At 40.9% G+C, this 25605-nt stretch overlaps 1 protein-coding gene across 1 annotated transcript; it reads right to left on the bottom strand.

Annotated features, from left to right (window-relative positions):
• Positions 1-775: 775 nt before the first annotated feature.
• Positions 776-24916, bottom strand: LOC121665712 (vitellogenin-2-like). Its single transcript, XM_042030330.1, has 36 exons — positions 24242-24916; positions 24107-24127; positions 23850-24001; positions 22292-22543; positions 21630-21791; positions 21396-21544; positions 20653-20803; positions 20388-20545; positions 20132-20297; positions 19152-19277; positions 18584-18802; positions 17411-17628; positions 17177-17274; positions 16773-16897; positions 16561-16662; positions 15802-15921; positions 15526-15715; positions 13717-13810; positions 13419-13604; positions 12737-12881; positions 12395-12617; positions 12126-12301; positions 11279-11752; positions 10826-11056; positions 10267-10317; positions 9291-9377; positions 8025-8237; positions 7787-7929; positions 7253-7391; positions 6629-6764; positions 6007-6193; positions 5591-5679; positions 4437-4534; positions 3531-3690; positions 1994-2155; positions 776-1116 (listed from the first exon to the last, which is right to left on the bottom strand). The coding sequence occupies exons 1-36, from the start codon at positions 24309-24311 to the stop codon at positions 998-1000; spliced, it is 5592 nt and encodes a 1863-aa protein (XP_041886264.1). The 5' UTR covers positions 24312-24916; the 3' UTR covers positions 776-997.
• Between the last annotated feature and the right edge of the window lie 689 nt (positions 24917-25605).

Here is a 25605-nt window from a genome sequence, read left to right as displayed (position 1 = left end):
GGAAAGCGAAACAACCCAATTTTTACAGAATGTTCTCAAGTGTTTTCGAAATCCCATTCACCCAGCGTGCATAATCAGCCTGCAAACACAGCGTTAAGGGCAAGCAGAAAACAGCTTCCAGATCTGCTGGAATCCTTTGGGCTCCAGTGCTCAGGGCAGATGAGCCGTGCCCACACAGACCTGTGGTGGGGGGCAGGAGGCAGAGCCCACCAGTTGGTGGCTGCAGTGATGACTCTTGCTGGGCACAGAGGTTGGGACATCTCACCCAAAATGCAGAGGTCTGGCTCTGCTTCAGACCCTTTGGCAGGTGATGTGCTTGGGTAACCCCACCCTGTCCTGCTCAGAGACCCTGGTTCACCATAGCTTCTGCATGTGGTGCACCCGAAACTCAACATGTTCTTGGCTCCCTCAGAGCAGCCTTGCCCAGGGACATGAGATTCAGGCTTATTCCCTGAGCCTGCTGCTCCCTACAGCAGCTCTGGCCCATCACAGAGCTCTTGCCAAGCACCATGGCTGCATGGCTGCTGTAGAGGGTGCAGCATCACACCGAGGTGATCAGTTCCTGCTGCAGGTGCACAGGGTCCCAGGACCAGGGAAGGAAGCATTAAGAGAACAATCAGGAGTAGTAGTACTATAGCTATCCAACCCAATTCCCAGTGTGACCCTGAGGCACAGAAGATGGTCACAAACTCAGGAAGTCTAAGAAATGGGGGATTAGAAGAACCTATGCAGACCTCCTCTTTCCATTACCAGTGAAATAAGGAAGCCTTCACAATTTTTTCCATGCATGGATTTATTATGAAATCAGATATTTACGGGCAATCATAACAGTTTCTACAATAATAAAGTTTAATACTTTAAATTACTTGGGAAGATTCCACACATCCTCAAGTACTTAATTTAGCATCTCTATTATTCCTTAAGACAAGGTTTTTTACACCACACAATAAAAACATGAAAGTATTTCTGTTTTCTCCTATGCTGCAAATGTACAGCTTCATGCACTGCAGTCTTCGTTCTCACAAGAACATGCTGTGTGTGCATCAACAGTGTCCTGCATATCCTCTGACTTCTGGTCAAACTTCGTCTGCTTGTCTGTCAGGCTGGTAGCTGAATCTGATGGGGAACAAGAAATGAAAAGTAAACGGCTTACTTCACAAATAGTTCTGCAAGGTACAGCATTTACCATACACTAGTCATTAATTACAGCAGGCTTGGCTGTTCCTCACTGATTTACATATTTATATTTGTCTCAGTCACATAGAGATGTTCCAGGAAACCCACTTCATTAATAAGCCAGTTCTACCTTGAAAGCTACTGCTTCCATGCAGAATTTTATTAATGATACATTTAGGAAAGGGCATTATGATCTTTAAGAAAAAAAACTTGGAAAACAGATACAGTTCTATGCTCTATATAACCTATATCGACTTTATCTAATCTCTTATCATCCATACTATACCTATAGAAAATAAATCCTCCTATATCACTGGGCCTGTGTGCAAGAATCCTGTCCACACCTGTACTTCTAGTGCCTAAATCAGCTCAGTGAAATAGGATCATATCCAAAGGCAGTGAAATCTGAAAAATGCAAGGCAAGGATGCCCGTTTCAGGGTGCTGCACTTGGTCATGTATGGCTCAATCTCCACAGGCTGCAGTAAAAACTTTTCAGTTGAATCACCTTGTTGACTGTGCTGTTATCCTGCCCTTACCTTGACAGCCCTAAGCACCATGAAGGTGAATTCAGTTTAGATTTTAAATTCCAGTACAAGGAAAACAAGTAAATGTACAACAGAAAATCATCTCTCTCACTGAAGGAATGCTTGCCTATTAATAAAACAGGGAAAGGGCTTCAGTCAATAGGGCACTAAGTCCACACCTACTTATGTCTATGTTATATTATTCACACTTTTCAAGTGGAATGATTGAGTCAAGTCACAATCTATTTATACTTTTGCTCAGCTCCTATCAGTAGGATTTTTGTTGACTTACCAGCAGGGAGACAGTGGAAGCCGACAGTGACTGGAGTAGTCTTGGTGGGAGAGCACCCCTTCAGGCAGCGCAGCACAGGCTCCGTGGAATAGCACTTGGACTCGACCCCGGTGAGCTGAACCGTCTTCTCGAGCTTCACAAAGGAGCGCCGCAGCTTGCAGGCTGCAATAATCATTGGGGACAGCTTAAGTGCTTACAGTCAAAAGCTCCACACCTCCCCAAGAAGGACCCATCTGCCAACACCGCCAATTTGCAAACAACTTCCCCTCTGTGAAAACAGTGTTTTGATCATAAATGAAGCAGCTCTACAGTCTGATAAACCTTTCAAATCAGCTTGTTAGATATGGAGTCCTGGAAAGCTAATTTCAAATGCAACTGGTCTGTTTCTAGATCAGGATGTAGAAACATAGTCTGAGGTACTTTATAATAAACATTTTTCAAAGTAAACTTGCTTACAGAATAGCTGTCAAACCACATTTTAAAATGTTGGATATTCAGCAGTGGAACTAAAGGCAAGATGTCTGGCCAAATAAAATTAATCCCCAAAGAATTGCATTATTACCAATGTCATTCAGACACAGAACTGGTGCAGATAGAGAGCAAACAGTCATTGCTGCCAGCAAGTAACATCAATCTCATTTTGGATTCCCAGGACAAACAGTTACAAGTGAGAAGCTAAACAGACCACAACTTATTCCTAGCTATAAGTTTTATATCTTCAAATTTCAGCAGTTTCCACCATATGTTAAAAGGAAACAGAATGTGGTCACTACCAGCCACAGGAATATTATTGTGTATGGGTATGTAAAGCAAGTTTGTTGCCCAGAATTTGTGACAAAAACGTGGAAGAATAACAGTTAATGTAGAGATAGACATGTACAAGCCATCTCCAGGGACTGAGGATGTCCTTCCCACAGGGCAAGTCTCTACACATGCAACGTGCCTGTTCTCGAGCACCGTGGTGTGATGTTGCATCATAACCTCAGCTGAGAGCACCAGCACACCATAAGATCCTAATCTGCTGAAAGTCTTAAAATGCAGGGGTTTTATTTCAACCATGTAATTAAGTCCCTGGAACTGTTCATGTACTTGAATGCTTTGCTTGACAGGTTGCACTGGTTCAAAAACCAGGTGGTCAGCCATGGTAATAACTACTAATCCCCATCTGATTTTTTGATGGGCCAATTGCTGAAAATTGATGTCTGGAAAATGCTGTTGTACTTAAATCAAAGCATTCCATGCAAATTTTATCCTCTTTCTGATCTTCTTCGAAAATACTTCAAAACTGAAACAAGATTTTGATTCATCTTGTTTTTGAACTTCAACTAAGTTGTATATTTTGGCTTGTTTAACCTGTGATTTCTTATTTCTTTCTCAACTTGCAAGTAATTTTAATAATTACTATATAACTTAATAATGAATCTTCTAATATGATTTTATTTCCAAAATATATACAGATTTAAAATTTTCTGAACAGATTCTATATTTTCTGAACAACTGCAGTAATATTATGTTAAATTTATTAGAGCTAGCATACCTCCTCTACAAGGCTTTTCTTCCAAAATCCAAGAATGCCCAAAGCTCACTGCATCTTTAGCTACATATCCATTGGGCATCCGATATTCCTGTTCACATTCTGCATCATATTTTCCACACAGTCCACACATTTTCCCTGCCATCCATAAAGCAACTTGAATCTTGGAGGAAAAAGAAGTGAGAAGTATTTCGAGTTAAAGAAAAATAATACCTGTGGAGCACATTTTTGCTATGCAGGTCCCTTCCAGTGTAAGGTAATGCACATACATTTAAAATCTCTTTGATAAAAATTCAAAAGGGTCTGACAGTCTGACAGAGATGCCAAACTCCTGGTGGGCTGCAGCATCTATAACTGCTACAGTCTTTATAACCTACTGTGCCAGTCTAGGTTGTTAAGCTATTAATGCTCTGGACTATTAATATGCTGAAGCTTTTTTCTGGTGGCTGTTTTGATAGTACAGGTACAGTTTATTGACCTTTTATGTTCCAGCTTCATATTAATTTTAGTGCAGACTTTAAACTACTCATTTATCTAAAAAGAATGGCTGAATTTTTGCTGTTTTGAAGAATTATACAGCTGTAAGAACAGTGCTCAGGAGCTGAAAACTCATTTTTCTTGCAAAGGCACTGCTGACTCAGCGTGTGTACACTCACAGACCCGCTTCCCAATATACACCTGTACTGCAAGAACAATGTACTTTTGTTGATCAAAGATTCTCATTTCTCACACTCAGAAATAAAGAGTAGGACTGTGCAATCCTGTAGCATCGTCTTCCCTTTGAGGTTTTTTTGTGCTCTGCACACACTTCCCTTTGCCAGTGTACACTCTTGCATTCATACACACAGATTTAAGGGAATCCTACGGGAATTTCTTAACACCTAATCTTATGAAGAGGAAGAATGATACCCTGAATGTGTATCCATCAAAGTACAATTTATCAATGCCATAGGCTGGGGCGAGAAGTACAAGCCCTTGCTTTTCACTGTGGATCCACAGAGAAGCACCTAGAAGAAAAAAACAAAACAAAAAAAACCAGACCAAACTTAGCTTCTTTAATCAAGAAAAAGAGCAACTGTCATGTTTCTGAAATTTTATTTTCTTCAAAATTCCTCAGTTACCCTACTCAAGAAACAAAACACAGAACAAAGCAAGGTCGAAATGTGCATATATAGAAACTAGGTGTTTGCTAAAGGTTAGAAGACAATGATCACAGATGTATTCTTTTTTCTTTGGGTTATTAACATATTCACATTTATGTCTAGAAGTTATTACTGAGCTGTCTATAGTATCTGTGTAGTTGTGCAGATTGACAAGGCTCTGAGTACACGGTATTGGAGTATGGAAATATGAGGAACACCGTGACTGTCACTGGAGCCATTTCTAGCACAATTATCACTTCCCAAGCACATAACAAATAGGACAGAGCTCAGCACTGGTATATGCTAACCCAATTTCAGCAAGATTTAGCCCAATGCATATATTGCAGCTCTTCTGTCAGAATACCCACACTGTATATAGCCCCTGACTACACAGCACAGGATGAAACAAGGTCTTCCTGTACCTTTCACAGAAACAAACAATCCCTGTTTTCAGAGAATCAAGCAGGTTGTTTCACCACTTCTCCATACCTATCCCCAGCACAATGCAAGCCAAATTTATACCTACAAATCGAATTGGGAGTAACATCCATATACAAGTCATGTGTGGTGAATTTTAGAAAAGCTCTACTTCAAAAAGTTTTAATCAAGAAAAATTTGATCGTATAACCAAAACACTTCTCCAATTTGGAACTATAGTAGTGATGTACAAAAAGGAGGGATCTTCACGTTAATTATATCTTGATTATTTAGGCTACTTCAAGAGCTTCACACTCTAATCAGTCTTTCTAAATGTTCCAGTGCAAGTGAGTAAAATACATGCTCTTAAATAAATATTACCTTAAAACCAAAGAAACACTTATTGAATACAAACTGATCAAATCTCCTTCACAGATTCCTTCTCTTTCCTTCTTTCTCCTAAAACATATGTGAAAATTAAACAGCATATGCTGTATCACTTACCAGCAGACGTAAATGAAACATTTGTCGGGCTCTCAGCGCCATCCACCAGCAGCTTCACCCATCCGTTCACAGGGAACATATCGACTTCACTGTCAAGGACAAGAGTGTTCACAGCCAGGCTGGGCCACATTCACACACATACAATCACAGAGGCATTTTCCTGCTCACTAAATATCAATGGTCAGAGCACAAGCACATTTCAAATGCTTAAATTACATCAGGGGTATTCTTGTCACCCGAGATGCAGGATAAGAGGTTCAGCATCACGTTCAATATGCATGGAAAATAAATAAGGGGAGTGCTGAAGCCCCATGGGCTGCTCACTGTGGCAGTAAAGCTCAGATCAGAGCTCCTCTCATGCTAAATGTGGACAATGAGGTTCTTCATGCTCCCAGCATCCGGCAGAAGTTACTTACTGATTGCCAAGCTTGATGTTGATTGCTTTCAGGTTCACAGCTTCTTCTACATTCCTCATCATCACCACGAACTTCAGGTCAGAGCTGCAATCCTGAGCCAAGATGTGGTAGCAGTTTTCTGGCATTGTGTAGTTGAACTGAACTTCATTAAAGGTTGTGATCTTGTTGTAGGAAACTGAGCATTGAGCTGGTTAAAAAAAAATGCTTTTCCGTGAGAGAAGGCCATTTAATGTTTTTTTTATTATTATTTTTGGTGACGTATTATTTTAGCTTTGTATTTTTTCCACTACGTGATATTTTCATATGCTTTACAGCAACTTTTGGCTACTAAGCACCCATAAATTCTTAAAAATTCATATAAAATATGTTTCTCTATCTAACGAAAAATAATTGCCAGAAACTTTAAATATTATCACTTCAGATAATTGGTATCTTGATCCCTGAAATGTTGATGATTTCTGTACTATACGCACAATATTTTCTCCCAGCTGAACCACCCTCACATTATTACAGAACATTTCCTAATTAAATGGAGATAAACAATGCCAGCAAAATCAAGAAGGTGTCCAAGTAAATCGTGAGACTGAAGTTGTCGTGCTTCTGAACCCCATTAAACTCTGACCTTTCAAATTCTCGAGCACTGCAGAAGGAGCTTCAGCAAAGACATTCCAGATGGGAGGCTGCAGCTCTGAAGCTGGTATCCTTGGACCTACAGGAAGTGACAGGGGAAGCCTCATGGCTTTTTCATAGAGGGTAATCTGAAAAGGAATTTAAAAGCACATTCAAAATGCACCTGTGCCAGCAAACAGGTAAGATTTTTTCCTATTTCTTCTACTTCTGTTGCAAAGACTTTATGTGAACACAACTCATCTGACTCATTGTCCATGAGGTTTTTCCTTTTGCTCAGTTTTCTCTCACAGTGTGAGAGAAATCATTCAAGTATTATTTGGGAGAGAATTAATTACTGCCTTTCAAAGGTGATGAGGTGATCACTTATTCAGATACTACAGATGGAAACTCATGTCCTTATGAGTACCCACCTCTCTCTCTATGAACAAAACCACTATATAAATGTCCTTTTATGAAATATTAAAAGGTTGGAAATAAATAAAAGTAGTTTTCATCATTTGCACCCAAACTGATACTAATTTAATTTTTCTTTCTCAGAATTGGCCCACTGTAATTAACAGTCACACTTTTCTACTAGGAAAAAAATAGAAGAGTGATAAAAATATTTCATAATTACATCAGGAAGTTTGATAACAACATCACAGGTCCTTGGAGAAGTTAGAGCCACGATCACCCTGGCTTGTCGAGAAGGGTTCTTGTCCGTTTTTTCAGAGAACCCCAGCATAAATGCAGCCCCAGGGACGAACTTGTAAAACCTTCAAAAGTTCAAATCAGAGAGATCTGGTGAGATAGAGAAACAAATGTCTGCACACATCCCAACCAGATTGTCTCACATCTGTGTGTAAGTAGCACAAGTCTTCAGGATCCCTGGTTATGTCCTCACACCCACTCTCTGCACTACTGTTCAAGTGTTCAGTGAAAGGAAGGATCTGTTCCTCGGTTTTCAGTAATTATGTCCAGGATAAAGAATTAATGTACATTAAAATAAGATGTAATCTCATTCAGCTTTTACGTCCAAAGGCAGTACTTGGACAGACCAGAGAATAAAATATCAGCAAGCACTTAAGCCACTAGAACCTTGTGTGCGGATGCTGATTTTTCCCAGTTGACCACTATTGTGAACAAGTGTCACAAAAGACTAAATCCTCACCATTCTGCTGTGGATTTGATACTGGAAGGAACTTTAGGCCACTCCAGTTTCACTTGTACAGCAGGGTGGGCAGCAAACCGCCCGGTTACCAGCTCAGATGAAACCTTGTAGTCCTGGCAATTCCGTCCCCATTTCAGGTAAGCCTGTAATGCAGGGATAAATGGTCCATTTTTTAATGCCTGGAGCATGGTTTTCCTGTGATCCATATATAGCTGTACAAGCAAGTTTTGAGCCTTACCACTGCCTTGTGAGCATTGAGGACTGAAGCATCAGCACAGAGCTTCCACTTGCTTGAATCTGTGAGGTTTGACACAAATACCTGCATCCGGGGCCTGACTGAGTCAGTATCAGCATATACCACAAGTTGGAGGCCTCCTATCTTCTTATCATCACGGATGCCATGAAGAAGAACAGCTAATACTGGAGTTTTAACATCTCCCAAAAACTTTGGCTAAGAAGAAAGGGGAGAAAGTATGCAAAGCATATAATTATAGAAGAGTTACCATGGAGCATTTTAGATGCAAGATCTAGATGGATAAATGAAAAATAAACAACTGAGCCACAAATATATACCAGCATATGTGTCACACATATATACATGCCTATAAAACCTCGTGCGTATGACTTTAACGTGCACGTGCCTCTGCATGCCAGATGGATTTTATCACTGTGTTTATATGAGCCAAAATTCGTGCCATTTCCTGAGCTACAGCTGATACCATGGAAATATTAATATAATTAAAATACAGTATTGACTATATGATTTGGGCTTCATTGTTAGTATCCAGCCTGTGAATAAAAGAAAGCGGTTCAGTTTGAACAACATCAGCTGTCAGTTGCATGCGTCACTCACTCCCACAGCAATAACATCCCCCAGCTTGTCTCCTCTTGTTTATCCGTCTGGATCTTATGTTGGCTTTCTCCTCACGCTTCAGCTGGGAGTTCTGTGGGACAAACAGGTTTTTTGTTTGCACAGCAACCCAGCACACAATATAATCCAGGACATTTTCTTCAACATCAAGAACCTCTTCCCCTGGAGCACAGCCTTAAGTGCACTATGACCTTCAGTATCTTCACTCCATCATTCTCAAGCCTGTACACATCCAGCTGGGTGATAGAGAGGAACCCAGGTTCTCCATGTCCCCTCTGGAACTTGCCTTTGTCTGAGGCTGCTCGGAGCCTTGGCTGCCATCACCAATGTCCTTGCACTGGCACTGCAGCACCTCAACCTCCATCCAGGCTGCAGAGGTCACAAGATCAGTCTCTGCAGGCATCTGTTGGGTGGGATTCCCCTGAGGGAAGGGTTGTACTGCAAGTAAGAAGGATCCTCGGTGGAGAGGAAAGAGCATGTGGGAACTATGGTGCATGTCTTGACTGATACCTGAGACTCGAGAGGCTGGCATTTCTCCCTCCCCATTATCCTACATACACAATCGCTGTGAGTGCACAGCCACTCTGCCATCATTCCAAGCTGTCAAAACCCCCTAAAAACGATGCAACTAACCCATGAAGCTCGAGATGAGGCACGACTGGATCTGGCAGAGGAATGTGAGCTGCTAGTTCGGTCATCTGGGAGTTTTCTTTTTGGGAACTGCAAAAAAAACCCAAAACAAAACAAAACAAAACCACAATATGCTTAAGAGGGTAACTTTAAAGCATGCTTGAAGAAATTGCACGAGGCAGTGTTGAACAATGCTCTCTCTCATGGCACTTGGAGTTGCTAAGCTTGTATTCCAACCCTGAGTAGCTCAGTGACTTGCAATAGGCTTTTTCCTGCTTAGTATGTAGGATCTAACTCAGAAAAATCTTGTTTGCCCAAACAAGATTTGACTTGATCTGACTCCTCACAGTCCGTAAGGACCATGTCTAAATGAGACTTCCCCATATGAAAAAACAGTGGACCAGAGAAAGTATAATTAAATCAGCTTCTCACTTCAATATGAAAGACCAGAAATTCTGCACCAGCCTGATCAACTGGAGGATAAACTGAATGGAAAGGAGCATCTGAATGGACAGGCACTGCTGAAATGCTACTTTTTGAGGAACACGGATATCAAGTACACTGCTCTGGCTGGCTCATGCCCTAGTAAGAATCTGCTCAACCAAAATACTATAAGGTATCCTCCCACATTTGTCCACATCACTATCCTTGTTGTGTACCTGCAGTGATCCCAACCAAGTGATCAAAGCCAGTCAAATGAGCCAAGCTTCTGATGGTTCCTCCAAAGTGTGCAGCTCCAGTCTTTTTCATTGTTTTGGCAGAGACTTTGCATCTCCTTTGCAGAGCCACAAGTGGCTTCATGTACACAGCACAAAAAGGAACACAGCTCTCTGTCTATACGCATTTCAGAAGAACCAGCACGGTTCTAATGTTATCAGTGCTGTAATTTTCTTCAACAAAGACAACAAGTTGCCTTTAAAGTCTCCATTTGACTCTTGACAGATTCCATACTTCTTTTACTGAGGAAAGAAAAACTCACCTCTTGTCTATGTGCTGATTTAAAGCGGTACTGATAAATCTCATGAGCCTCCTTTGAAAATGACAAAACCAAGAAGATTAGAAGCCTCAGATGAAAAGAAATGCTGCAATTATATTGAAATCTAAGCACTGGGAATTAAATAAGAAATTTACTAATTATCATTCATACATAGTTCTGTACTACTAATTATCATTCATACATAGTTCTGTATGCTTAGACGCAAGAACATAATGCAAGATAAATTAGTTCATATAAAGCATTAATGTTTCTACCACAAAATTAAGACAGAAATACGCAATGTTTATGGGCAGTAAATTGTCAAAAAAACCCATTTCCTGGCAGTAACAAAAGTTTCAACAAATAACTGGAAACTTTTGAGATGAGGTAGACATCTGTGCCAATGGTTGCAGGTGTGTTTGTAGAATAAATTTTGCAATTTTATGTTGCTAAAATTTACTGGTCAACCCATAATGCCCTGAATTGTCATGCAAGGCCACCCACCATCAGGAACATGATTCACAAACATTAGCAGCATCAGTCGATTTACTGACAAAATTACCCAGATTTTGGAATATGCGCTGCTGCTGCTGCCACCTTCCAGATGCCCTGAATGATGCTCATGGCTATGGCGGCTCAGTGACTCACTGCTGCTGCTGCTGCTGCCATTCACATACTTTGAGTGGTGCCCATGGCTATGATGACTCGATGACTTCCTGCTGCTGCTGCTACTGCTTCTGCTACTGCTTCTGCTGCTACTGCTGCTACTGCTGCTACTCCTACTGCTGCTGCTGCTGCTGCTCCCACTGCTGCTACTGCTGCTCCTACTGCTTCTGCTCCCACTGCTGCTACTTCTGCTGTGACTGCTCCTGCTGCTGCTACTGCTGCTGCTCCTGCTGCTGCTACTGCTCCCACTGCTGCTACTTCTGCTGTGACTGCTCCTGCTGCTGCTACTGCTCCCACTGCTCTTGCTACTTCTGTCACTACTGCTGCTACTGCTACTGCTCTTGCTACTTCTGCTGCTACTACTACTGCTGCTGCTACTGCTCTTGCTGCTTCTGCCACTACTGCTGCTACTTCTGCCACTGCTACTGCTGCTGCTACTGCTCTTGCTGCTTCTGCCACTACTGCTGCTACTCTTGCTACTTCTGCTACTACTGCTGCTGCTCTTGCTACTTCTACCACTACTGCTGCTGCTCTTGCTACTTATGCCACTACTGCTGCTGCTCTTGCTACTTATGCCACTACTGCTGCTGCTCTTGCTGCTTTCATCTTTGTTTGTCGCTCGCTTTTCTTGATCATTCTCATTTTCATCACCAGCCTCTTTACGACGAGGAGAAACAGCAGATGATGAGGAAGAGGAGACAGCTGAGGAGGCAGAAGATGAGCTGGAGGGATGTTTTATATCGGGGTCTGCCCCAAGCTCTGTTAGCATAGTGTTTTCTTTCTTTGAAGGTTGCTTCTTCTGGTGTCGTGTTTTATTTGCAACCTGCAAAAAACAGTCCAAGAGGTGCAAAAGAAAGAATACGTCTGGTCCTGTGTTTACAAAGTAAAAACTTCTGTGGCTGTCAGACAAGGCTGGGTTCTCACACCAGCCTTTCAAAGAAAAACCACCTCCCTGCTTCACTCACTGCAGAAGCTGCAGAATTCCCTCAGATCCACTCTACCCAGCTGAAATCCAGCCCAGCACATACCACCTTGCTGGATGCACCCCATAGGAGCGATCCCTCAGCATGGGGCACTGGCACCTTTCAAACCAGCCCCATCCTTTCTTTGCCACACCAGCTTTCCACACTGAACTTCAAATTCTTGCCCTCGTTTAGGGGAAAATGCTCCCCACTGTCATGCTTGAAGTCACTTGCCTTGAACACATTTTCAATGCCTAGAATCTTCTTCAGTTTAGCTTGAATGTCCTCATACAGAGATGATTCACCCTCTTCCTCAGACGCTGAGTTTACTTCATGAATTATTTTGGAAGCTGCTCTGGATCCTGCCTGAATCTCCAGCTGAATTTTGTCAATATCAGCATCTGTTTCAACTACACACCAATTGCACGCATTAGAAGGTTTTAGTGTTTCAAATAGCACTGCCAAGCCTAAGATGCTTTTACCTGGGATCAAGTATTTTTTACCTGGGGTCAAGACTATTTTAGCTTCATGTTCTCCAATGAATCTGTGCAAATATGTATTTTTTAGGAAACTGGCATCTCGTGACTTTCTGGAAAAGCAGAGCTGACACCCAAGATGACGCAGTTTGACACAAATGTCTCGTTTGTGAGCTTTTCTTCCTGTGATGTGGTGAAGATCCTCTTGAGAGCTATAGGCACGTTTCCTTGATGTGCTGTCAGCTTCTTGCTGCATTAGAGATGAGTATGTGAACACCACTGGGAGTGTGTCATAGGCAAGAGTAAAACTACAGACACCCATTACAGAGAGGGTAAGTTTTACTACATAAGCAAAAAGAAATAGGTTACCTTTGTGAAATCTTCACCAGAAGCTCTATCTGATGATTTGAAAGGTTCTTCCACAATATTTGATGAAGCATGTTCTGGGAGAATTGAGGTTCTCTTTTCAACACCTAGCTCTCCTAAATTTCTTGATATGGCAAAAGCCTGATGTCTGTTGAGATACGTGCAAAAAAATGGTGAATTATTCTGACCCTTTGTCTTTGGATTAAATGAAATACATCCCTGTCAGTATCACGTGACAGCACAGAGATAGGATATTTGAACACAGGAATTGTATGTGAATTTAGAAATATAAATATTATTGAAAACAAATAACAGTTCATTACAAATATAAATTTTCTTATTTGCAGGAAGTTTACAAAATCTGGATAAATTAAAACAAAATTTCCAAAACAACAAAAATATTCCTTCAAACATAAAAACCAAAATCCCTAAAAGACAAAAATAATAAAAATAGTAAGAACACAAAAAAAATAAACAATTTAATATAAAAATTACACTGCTAAATAATTTAGGTATCTTTTGATTTTTAGCTACTGTACTTTTCTTCCTCATGCTTTATCCCAAAGGTTCTGCTACATGCTGAAGAGTCACTCTGCCTATCTAGAAACCTCTGTGGGAGGTCAGTCAATAGTGAGCTTTGTCAGGTTTCAGCAACGTGAAGTATTCTGAAGTAACGGGGCCATACCTTCCGACCACTATCTCAGTTTCCTCATGGCATGGATTCGTTTCAATCTTAATATTTTTCAGCTTCATGTCTATCTTGGCTTCAAACTTCGTTGGGACTCTTGTCAGGACCTTGCCTTGAATTTCCACAGCTTGTTGGAAGTATTCTGTGTTGACACCCATTGTTGCAAATTTCTGTATGTATAAGCTGAAACAGAGTGCAGCAGTCAGGTGTTAAGAAAGGCGCTCTTTTTACCCACGTGGTTGTGCCTTCTCTTAAAAACCTCCTTCACATGTAAAGCCTTAGAAACCTGCCATACCTGGGACTTATATCAGAACGAATCTGCACAGTGGATTCAAGCAACTGTGAAGGTCTGAAATCTCCAGTTAAAGGGGGAGTTATCTTTCCATCAACTGCAAATGCAAGAGCAATATTTAAACATGGTAAAAATGAGAGGAGTTGAACATAAGCAAATGCAGTTTTCAGCAGGAGGTAGTAATTTTGTTAGTACAACAAATATGACTGGAAAACAAGACAGACTTTGGGGTACATGAGACCTTTTATGAGTCTGAAGAATACTGAAAATATATAGGCAGATTGTTCTGTAGGCAAAGGTTCTGTTGCAACATATTGAAAATGGAAATAAAAATATACTTAGAAAAGGAAGAGCTGGCCCAAACTGAAAGTTTTGTAATTAGTGTAACATTAAAATTTTAGAAACATGGGGAATCAGAAGACAGAGTAAATGAAGGGAACCTGGCTAAACAACCTCTGCTCTCCAATCTTTCTTCACATCAAGTGTGAACATTTTTCTTGTACTGTGGACCCAAAACCAGACATTGTACTCCAGATGCAGCTGCAAATGTGCCAAATAGAGAAGGAAATCATTGTCACACTGGTTCTGCTCTTGCTTCTGCAGCCCATAATGCAGTTGGCCTTCATCACCACATGAGCACACTGCTGGTTTATCGTACCAGCTTGTCCTGGCCTTCCTACAAAACTGCTCTCTGTCCAGGTGATGCCCAGCCTGTACACTTGCATGGGTTACTCCATCCCACATGAAGGACCTTGCATTGCCTTTGCCAAATTTCACCACACTTCTGTCAGGCCATCCTCTCCAGCATGTCAGGCTGCCTGTCAGTGGCAGCCTGATCCCCCAGTGCAGCAACTGCTCCCACTAACTCAGTGTCAATATTGACACAGATTTGCTGAGGGTGCCTTCTTTTCTAAAACTCAAATTTTTAAAAAAGGCAATGAACAAGTGCCAACGGCAGAGGAACGTTTCTCGAACAAGTCACCAATTATATTTTCAGCTGTTGATTACCCTTGAAGATCAGCAGTCCAGACAACCTTCATGCAGTTTGTAGCCCATCCATCCAGTACATACGTCCCCAACTTGGCTACAAGGTTGTCATTTAAAAAAAAAAATACACAGAAAACACACAGAAGGGGCAGAGCTGCAAAGATATTACTAAAGTAAACTAACAAACCAAAAACCAAGAGCAGCAAAGAGTGGATACATGGGAGAGCACAAGTATTCCTTATGTGGTGTCAGCAGATACAAGGGAAAATTTTGCCTAATTTATATCTGCTGCACAGCACACAGTGTGATCACTGAATTAACTTCTTGATGAGGATTAGCACTTGCATATTTATTCCTTTAAAATAGAACTCCCACCTCTTTTCACAGGCCCTCTTCTCTCCCTGCCTTAACTTTACTAACAGTTCTCTTTTTATTGTCTTCTATTTTCTGCTCTGTTTAAATCAACATTGAATCCTGCTTAGCTTGTGTGTGCATCTCTCAGGAGTCACCCCCTTCTGCCCATGTTTGCATCAGCTCCTCAGGCAGCTCTTGGGTTTTTTTGGCCTTGAATGTTGTGACCTCTCTCTCTCTGGCTTCCCAAGTTCTCATCTCACCTTTTCTGTCTTCAATCCATTCAAAGACAATGCACAAATCACTGCATCCAGCTTCTCTTCAAACATCTTCACTGCCCCACTCTCCAATACAAAAACTAGTTCTTTTTTTTACTTCCTGGCTTTCCACTTCCTTCTCCAGCCTCCCTCAGCCCCTGTCCCTCTCACCCCCTGCTCAGAGCTTGTACAGCTGATCTCCCACTTCCCAGCTCACCGCTGACTGCAGCCCTGGCCAGAGCAGTGATGTAGGAGCTGTATTCCAGAGGCAGGCCCGTGCAGGTGGGGACGATGTATCGCAGCTCTCCCAGCCACACCGGCTGTGTCCACTGTCCCGCAATGCCACTGCGCAGTTGGCCAGCCAGTCTCTTCAGCACCGTGCTCCTGTCAGCAGGTTCTAGAACAGTCTGCAATAGAACAGAGATCCAGGAGGTTGGGATATGAAAGTGTAACGCTGTCCAATATTGCAAAGAAAAGTAGGGGTTCCTGGTACCTTCACAGCCTGTTGTAGGACTTCCTTATTGATGTTGATGTAGGCCAGCTCTTGGCCAAAGAGTTTAAAGTAGGCTGATATCAGGGGAGTTTCTGTTGGCAGCTCCTTCCATCCCAGCAGCTGAGGAACAGATAAAGAAACAAGCAAAGTTTCTTAGTGCAGCCCTTCACAAATGATAATTCATCCAGGTGACTAAACCCATCACTGGCCAAGTTGCCCTTTTCCTTTCTAAAATTTCCAATTGTAATAGTGTGAATGCACTAATTCAGACTTTCTTCCACCATTGAGATGCCTGCAAATGTTTGGTAATCCAATACAATAACATTCACACACAGGGTCTGGGCTGTTAGTACCACCAAACCCAGTTTGAAAGCACAGCAAAAAAATAATCTTCTCCCCTGAAGACAAAGGCATATTCTTGTAAACTAGGTGAGATAGATGAAGCGAGGGAGTAGTAAGCCTGCCAGGCATGTGACACACCATGCTGCAATGCCTGCTGCTCCCTTCCCCTCCTGTGCTCCTCCTGGAGCTGTCTTTGAGGTGGGGAGGAAGTAAAGCCAGAGCAACAACTGGCAGAAGCTACTGCAGCCATGGCAGATGTCCCCTGCAGTCCCCACTGCATGTCTGTCCTTCACAGAAATACTTGAGCTGACTCCCAGGAGAGGAGTTCACCTCCTGAGACAGGGCTTAACTAGAGTGAGAAGCATCACTAAATGCCCCTTCACATAACACACATGTTGTATTACTGAAAATACCTACAGCTTTTCCAATCTCCTTTATCTTTTTGTATGTGGAATATTCAGCAAACGGGATATTTCGTTTCACGATGACATCTGTGAGGCCTTCCACACGGACACCAGCCTACCAAAACAGCATGAGAAGGAGCAGTCTGCAACATGCTTACAGAGAGGAAACTTTGTGAGCAGTTTTAACTTTAATTTGATTTATTATTGTCTCAGGTAAATATTTACCTCCACCAAATCAGCCACCGACCCTGCAGAATATGCCATCAGCTTGGAAATTATTGCTAATGGGAACATTGTTCCTGGGCTGTTCATAACAAAGACATCTCCAGCAGCACCAACTTTATAGTTATCTATGGCAGAAGGAAACAAGAGACATCTTTTTTGTCACCATTCTGCTTATCATTCAAGATCATATTTCTGCAGCTTTTTTCACTGCAAGCTGTAAGATCTGTCATTACATAAAATCTAACTGTTTAGGCAGAAATCATTAAATGGCTACTCTAAACATGTGAGTCTCACATTTAATTAAATTTCTCACTGAAACAAAGAATGGCATATTTCTCCAAAGGACTTAATATTTTAAGAGTGGATTTCTGAAGTGAAAGTTTCCTGATCACTGAAGCACTTACCAAAGTAACCACCAATACGTATGACCTTGCTGTAGCGATAGCTCAGCCTGTCCAATTTGGGGGCCAGCAGCTTAAGGGCAATATTGCAAGCTGAAGATCTAAACAAAATGAGAAAGGTAATAGTATTCAGAAATAAGCTGCACCCTGTCAGTAAATAAACTGACTTCAGTTGTCAGCACATGCAGAAGATCATTATTTGCAGAAGAGCACCTGCTTTGTTCTGTCTCTACTCACATGTTGTACGTGTACGGCAATCTGCTCTTGGACAAAGCCTTCATGTGGGAATACACAAAACTGGCCACTTGCAAATTGCTCTCCTTCATGGCCACATTGGCAATGGTTGTTATTAAGGGAAGGGCAGGCCTTGTCTCAAATATAACAGCACAAGACATCATCCGCACTTCGGGGGAAAGCGACTCGTCAGCGAGGATCTGGATGAGATATCCCTGCACCTGCAGAAACAAAACAGTGTCTGGAATTACCAGTAACTGAAACCATTTTGCAAACTGGATCCACACCTAACCCACGGGCAATATGGGAGAGGGGATCATTATCCCTGTAGAAAGGTTTCCTGATCTTTTTTACTGCAGGGTTCCATGTAACTTTATTAATATGGCTGAAGGGGCCACGGTGGAACAGCCCCACGGAGGCACTGAACCCGAAATAAACGTCCATCTATTGATGTATTGAGTCACCCCATGACAATCAAAAAGGCATCAGCGTTGCTTTGTGTGCTACTGACATTCAAGTATCAGTGAATATCTTTGGAAGAAAAAAATGTAGATAATAAGACAGATTCATTCTTTGAAGAAACTCCACTGACTCAGTGAGTATGCTTCACTGTTTTAGACCAGTTTTAAAAGGGTTCAGCAGTTCACCAAAGGCAGTCTGAGTGAATGGTTTCTCATATAGGTCCTCTGCCTAACCCACCTGAAAGGCAGGAGTCTCGCCTACACTTTCTGTGACAGCAACCTCAGTGTGGGGTCAGTGGTGACTCATCCAACCTCAAGGCAGGGGTCTAAAAGAGGCAGAGTAATGCCGACATTTGGCCTCGGAGTTTAACAGAAAGTGTCTCTCCTCCTGACTATAGAGACAATTTAAATTACATATCTGACTTTTAGGTGTCTAAGTGTCCATTACATATAACTAGCACAGGACTTAGCTGGTTACAACAGATGACAAAAGCAACACAGCTGATATCCTTCTGGAAGCTTCCTACTGACTAATTATTGTTCCAGCTTAGCAGAAACCATCAGCTAAATGTAAAACTGTACAGTATTGTTCTTAAAAATAATCTTTTTTTTAAAAAGTATGCTGAATCTATACACACGACACCATTAAAATCATTCCCCTTAGGGCATATATTCTATTTCATTAAGTAGGGAAAACCTACCGCATCCTACTTACTGTTCTGCGGTCCTTCCAAGCGATTTTTCTCAAGGCCATTATGGCATCAATCTGAATGTGGATGGGGATATCAGAAGCACTGGAGGAAAATATGGGAAGGAACTTCAGGATGCGCTTGATGCTGGCTGGCTCTCCCACGTTGCCAATGCACTTCAGAGCTAATTTCATTTTGTCCTCACGGCCTCTGCTGATTGCTTCATCTGCCAGGTCATGGATGGGCTGTAAACAAAGCACAGTTCAATCTTCTCATTGTAGTGTATAGACTGTCCACAGTGTCCCCCTTACCCACTGAAAAGCCTATCACAATATAGCAACTGGTTTTAATAAAGTCACTCAGTGGTGATTTCTCTCAGGATTTTACCGTTGCAATGTGAAAACTATGATTTCAATGATGAAGCAAATAACTACATTGATAAAGTGATTTGATGCCTTTGTTCTGAAGAAAACCTACAAAATGTGTATTTATATTTCCAGTCACCATTTTTATACTGTATCTTAAAAGAATTAAGCTAATATAATGAACTCTATTAAGCTATTAAAAAAAAAAACTTGGCAAAAATCCACTCACCTGGAGAGCTTCTTTAGGACAAGCTGAGGTCTGAGAACAGTATCTATTCACCACAGAACTGTATCCCAAGCTGGCAAGTTGTTGAAGCACGGGATTTTTCTGGATTCGAGAACTTGTCACTAAATCCTGTGAAGAAGAAAAAAATTAATTAGTTATTTAATACAGTGCTTCATGAAGCTTTCAGTGCAGGAAAACCATCAGATCTTATTTGAAGGGATCAATTTCAGAATGATTACTGTTCTCATCCAAACAAATGAAAGTAGGTTGTAGACATTATGTTTGGAAGCTTCACTTAGGAGCTTAATTCCCCACTAGTTTATAAATATGTTAGGTTACACAGCCACATTTTGATTTTCCTCAACTGAACATAACACTGAAAACATTAAGATTATGGATAAACATCAATGGAATATCTCTAGAAAATTGTGCACCCCAATTATATTAATGATACATTTTTACATCATATCCTCTTTTCCTGTTTAAGAAGAATATTGACTAGAGATGGCAAAAATTCTGTTCAGAATAAATGATTCATTATTGTATCAACATATTTGATGTTTGCACTAATACTTTTCCTGCAGCACTTTCCAGTTCATGGACTAGCTTGCAGTTGAAAGAGCTGCTCAAGTGACATAACACACCAATCATCATTTGTTTCAGAAGTAAGAGATTAAAGGGGATGAAGTTTTGTCTGTAGAAGGCATGACAGAGCAAACTAAATTAAACTAATTCCCAGCAAACTAAAATGGGAATTAATCACAGAAGCTCCTATAAGAGAAGGGCTTTATATCAATACAGAGAAATGAAGACACAGAACTCTCCTCTAATAAATGTTATGACAAAAGAAATTCATGGGTCAACATTTGCACAAAACTAGTGTACACTAGAGGAGAATGCAGTCTTTAATGTACTTAATCACAGGTCATTGACTATCATTCCTTTCGTTGTGAGACAGGAAAGATTCACATGGCTTTACTCACTGCTGCTATTGGAACAGTGTGTTCATCAGCTTTTGTTAAATGGAGAGCAAAGGGAACACTTAGAAGAGCCTGAAGGTAGCTAAGGTCATCACCGCGGATTCTGCTCTTAATGAATTTGAGTGCTTCTGTGGTGCCTGTCGCAGAAACTCCACTCAGCAGCCATCGCCTGCAAAGAGATTTTCAAAAAATCCTTCATTTTAGCTCCCAGTTGTCACAAAACCAGAAAAGTTTCTTAAGGGTTGATACAATGAAATACCTGTAGCGGGGTTTATCTGAACACTGTCTCCAGATGGACTCCAGGGTGTCAGCGCTTGCTGTGCGGCAGAGCTGGACAAGCTCCAGGAAACGGTATGGAAGATCATCGTGGAAATCTTGTTGGTTATTCAGGACTATGTGTTGCAGTGTTTCAATTATCTGTTACAAAAGACAAGAGAGAGGGCATACATAATTACATTCTTTGGAATTTATGATCACTATTTTTTTTTTAAATTAGAAAAGCAATTTGGAAAAAAATCCTCTACCCGTTGTTCAGGGTTTTTTGTCTTGATGAGCTGCACTGACATCTGTGGCAGTACTGCTGGGAACTGGTAACGAAGGCCTCCGTAGTTCTCCATGGAGATGTCAGGGGAGCTCCCCCGTTCACTCCTCACTTCAAGCAAGGTGAGTTGTTGTCTGTCAAGAGACAAATGTCGCAGGAGAAAGGCATTATCTGTCTTCACCCATGCACCTTGTTGGTTGGTTCAGTGATACTGTGAAGGTATCAGTTTTACTCTATGATAATTATTCTTATCAAAATAAAGCCTTTTGCTAATCAATAAAGCCTTCTGTCTGGAACAAAATGGTATTGGAGTTATCTACAAAGAAATTGTTTCTGAGGAGAAGCAAAATTACTGTCTGCTGAATGAGAGACACTGACTCTGTGTAATGAATGATCTTATTTCTATGTGCACCATCTTCTTCCTGACACTATAAATTAGCCCCTTTTCAGGACAAACAGAGCAGTAATGTTGCATTCTTATGGTATAAGTGAGCAAAAAAGCTTTTCTACTTTTCTTCCATGTAATTGTAATGCCAGTAAGTTTGACCAGGGTACAAAATAAAGAATGCTTTGCTGATCTTTTAGGACTGTGGAAGTCCCAAGTGTGATTACCTCTATCCAACTGCTGTGGAGCTCAATTCTCATGTCACTTCAACTGGGGGTGAAGGGGACTGATAGAACCTATAATTATTCTCACTTTGTGAAGCAAGCCCATGTCCCACCTACTTTGCTTCCGTGACAGCGACACCGGTGGGTTCACTGAATGGTGAGATCTGATACACCTGCTGAGACACCACCTCTGTGATCAGGGTACCACTGTCTGACTGCTTCAGTTTGTAGGAGAAAGCTGCAGTCCCTTTGACAATCCTTTCTTTCTGTAGGAGGAGAGAGACCCAAAGAGTGAATGGGAACAGCATGGCCATGCTTGTAATTAGGAAGATCTTTTCGCATCTCACGTACCATCACGTCAACAGGGCAGGGATAGATGTAAGCCATTCCAAGACTCTTCACCACTTTTTCCTGGCAATTGTTTTGGTCTACAGTTTTGGTAACAGAGACTCGGCTGTTCTTCCTGTCTTCCTGTATGACATATCTTGTATGGCAAACACCTCCAATTCCAGCCTGGCAGATGAATACAGATGATGAGACTTCCCAATTACATCAGGATTTCACAGTGTGAGAAGTTTTACTTCATGAAGATTATCAATGAACCTGTTACTATTACATACAATTATTCCTACTGAACTAAAAAATAGGCATGTGAACAATACTCAGGGGATGGAGTTTAAAATTAAAAAGTAATCAATTAATGAGTATCAACAATTAGCAAATAAAATGTATCAAATAGCTGTATTATGGAAGCCATATAACAAATAAATTCATAGCTAATAATTTTTTTCTCTGAAGAACTGTGTGTTAAGACTTAAAGACAGATGTCTTAGAAAGAATTCAGCCCAGATAATTTGTTCAACACACATACACACGTTTTCTTCTATATGAATAAAAATCACCCTTTTCTTACTACAAACATTCAAAAATAGATGCAAACTCAAAGGAAAAGTAACTAAAGAGAATAAACACAACCTTTCAGCAAAATACTTTTAGAATGTAAAGAAACACACCTCTTGCAACTCATACACATTCTGCGACTTTTTAATGGTTATCTGTATCATGTTCAGTATTCCTCTCACTATGTTAATGCAAATATCAGGGCAGTTTTCTGGGCCATAGATGTTTCCAATCCGTCCACTGTTGTATTCAAACTTGAAGGACCGGGTAAGGCATGAGGAAACCATCTGAGTGATTTTGGAAGATCGAGTGAATGGGTCCCTGGGCCAGATGCCATTGTATTCCTCGAACTGTGGGGAGCGGATCTGGGAGGAAATTAAGAAACTTAAGTGAATAAAATTGCTTTGGTACTAAATATGCAAACAGATTGGAAGAAATTAACAGAAGCAATAGTTAGATTCTCTTTCCTTCCAAAGGTAGGCTTAGAAAGTCATACAACCATTTATTGTTTTGTCTCATGGTTACACTATTGTAAAACCAGTGCAAACCCTGTCGGCTCAACAGTACTATTTTATCTTACAGAAGCAGTTAACACATCAAATAAAAGTCTCCCTTTTTGTCAGCCTCAAAATAAATATTCTGCTTTAGACAAAATTTAGCATTTAAAAAGCTTATATAATTCTAAATGTAAAAAACCGCAGTTTTAGAACACTTCATTTTACCTCATTCTTACACAATTTTTTTATTTATTTAAAATTAATTTCTATATTTGCTTCATATTTGTGAATTGTTTAAATCAACAAAATATTTCAACAGTTAACAATATATTTATAAAGACTGAGACACTATGTAAGTAAGAAGAAATTTCAATAACTTTGGCAAAGTTACTGCCAGCTTAGGTGCCTCAGAGCACAGGCTGGTGCACACCATACAAGAATTTCAGGACAAAGGCTATAGTGTGAAATGCAACCCCTAGCTCCAAATTTTGAAAGATCTACAGTTCAATACAACTGGTAAAAGCTGTCACTGAATTCAGTATTCCAAAAAGAACCTCTGATTTGTAACTGAATTAAAGGCACAAAAATACATTTCTGAAGCATATTTATTTTGAATTGAGTCAAGTCCTATCACTGCTGGTGTCAGCAGAGTCATGATTTCACACATACAGATGTTTTACTGCGTTATTCAAACATTATTACATGCTCCTTTTTGATTATTTTCATTTTTTAATCTTACCTTTATCATGTACCACTTTTTATCTTTAGCTTTTATCACTTTTTAAGTCTATGTTTATCAGTTGCCTTCATGATGAGGATTTTACACACCCAAGTCCTGCCTTCCCACAGAAGTTAGAAATGTGTGCTAAGGCTAGAATCAAATCTTAGAGCAGGCTTAAATGTATTGAGTTAGTTTGCCATTTTCTAACAGAACCCCCAGAAATTGTATTTCCAGTACAAAGTCTTGAGGAACACCTGCTACAAACAACTTCCACATCAAACACAGGTAAGTGACTCATCACCTCTGAAACTGCAGCTTGCAGATCATTCTCTGACAACTACAGTGATAAGTCTCTGGTTGTGTTTGCTGCAGCTTTCCTACATGCCAGACCAGCCAGAAGCAATAACAGATGTGATTTTAGCTTACTGTTGGCACATTTAGGAGACACAGTACCTTGAGGAGGTAGATGTTCTCCGACAGCCCACTGATCTCTAGTTTGCTGCTCAGGCGCACTCCGGCTTTGGCTAAATTCTTTTCCTGAAGCCCATTCAACACCCAGCCTTCATAACTGTACAAGTAGCTCTTTCTGATACTGAATCCAGGGTCTGTGGGAAGTAACAGCCATTTTCACCATACTTGCAAGCACATTCTAATAAATAGAAATAACAGCAAAGTCACTGGAAAAAGATTATAGAAGGAAATTTACTTACCAATGTCAAACTTCTGACTACCTGCAAAAAGAGATGAAAAAACAGGTAAGTAGTGTTCATTCTAGATCCAATCACTGCCACTGAACTTAAGGAAAATTTGGGAAAGAAAGGTGAAGGAGGGGTATGTAGCCTTACCTACAAGAGTGAGCACTAGTGCAAGTATGATCCCCCTCATAGTGAAGGCGAATGGGGCTCTGCCAGACATGGTGAGACTTTTATGGAAGAAAGCTCGGGAACACGTGGCTGTGTTCTGCTGAATTCTCAAGTTTTTTATCAGTTTATGTAAACACTTCCCTTTTTGCAATCTTACTTTCTCTTCAGATGGAATAATGGAAATCTAGTCATACCTTGGCATCTACCTGATTATCTTATAAGCCGTTTGCTGAATTATTTAAAAGTTTCCACTTATCCTAGTAAATTTTACTAGATAATTTATAATAATTTTACAATGAACATATTACTTCATTTCCTAGGTTGTGTCACAACTGGCTGCTGATACTTGGTCCTGCTATAGATTAGGTTGATTTTGCCCAGGTTATGCTGACCTGGCACCTGACCCAAACTGTTATCTCGCTGATAGCAGCCCAATTAAGAGTACGTATCACACACTGACAGTGCTCTTCCTCTTCCCTCGGCATTGGTTACAGCTAACCCTGCAGACAGCAGACAAGGACAGATATCCCATTGCTATTATATTCCTATGTGCACCAAAGCACATTCTAAAGAAAACCTATCTATATGGAATATATATATATTTATTCAAATAAATCAGAGGATCAGTGTGTCCTTTCAGCTCTGGTCACAATGACCAGGAATATTTTTTAAATGAACAAAGATTTCATAAGCCATCAGTAAATATTTTATCTTTCAAGGTAAATGACAGCCAAATCTGAACAATTAAAAGCCACAGACACTCCTCCCAGCAAAGCAGAGGGAATGGGAGTGCAGGTCAGCTAGAACTTTTGCATTTCCTAAGGAGTCAATCACAAAATGCAGCTGAATTACCTGAGCAGATGCAGGCTTGCAGCCAGCTTCACCATCGATTTACAGTGAGAGCCCAGGAACACATTCACACAAGTGTTCTCTTCTGAAAACCTCAGGGCCATAGAGGCAAGTGGAGACACACAAAATACGCTTGGCCTGTTTGAGCATGTAAGAGATTGGGGGATTGACCAGACTCATTCCTCCCAAACAAGTGACACAGCCTTCCAAAGAGAGCTGGGTGGCATCTGGATCAACAATAAAAGGCAAGAAAAATGCACAGGGGCTTCCAAGTTGGAGGATGTTTCTGGAGGAGCAACTTCAGGCAACACAAAAAACTGTAGGCTTCAAACCACACAAAAACCATGAATCTCATTCAAATTCAGCATCTATGACATACTGGTTAATCAGACACTTTATTTCTACTCCCACAACTCCCATAGTTACATGATTAACCACAGGAACGTGCTTTGTGGCAAATGCTATTTTAACACCCACGAATGAACATTTATTTCCTG

Source organism: Corvus kubaryi, unplaced genomic scaffold (assembly GCF_017639235.1).
Source record: "Corvus kubaryi isolate FWS band 111438036 unplaced genomic scaffold, C.kubaryi_AGA036_p1.0 37334, whole genome shotgun sequence".
Lineage (NCBI taxonomy): Eukaryota > Metazoa > Chordata > Aves > Passeriformes > Corvidae > Corvus > Corvus kubaryi.
Note: the sequence above shows the minus strand (reverse complement) of the source record. Positions and strands in the feature narration are given on the sequence as shown.

Excerpts from the sequence above, each read along its gene's own strand:
- LOC121665712 (XM_042030330.1), bottom strand. The coding sequence starts at position 24,311 with ATGTCTGGCAGAGCCCCATTCGCCTTCACTATGAGGGGGATCATACTT. Across the intron at positions 22,544-23,849 it reads AGAACATCTACCTCCTCAAG|ATCCGCTCCCCACAGTTCGA; the intron begins GTACTGTGTCTC and ends ATTTCCTCCCAG. Across the intron at positions 15,922-16,560 it reads TAAAGGAGATTGGAAAAGCT|CTGCTGGGATGGAAGGAGCT; the intron begins GTAGGTATTTTC and ends TCTGTTCCTCAG.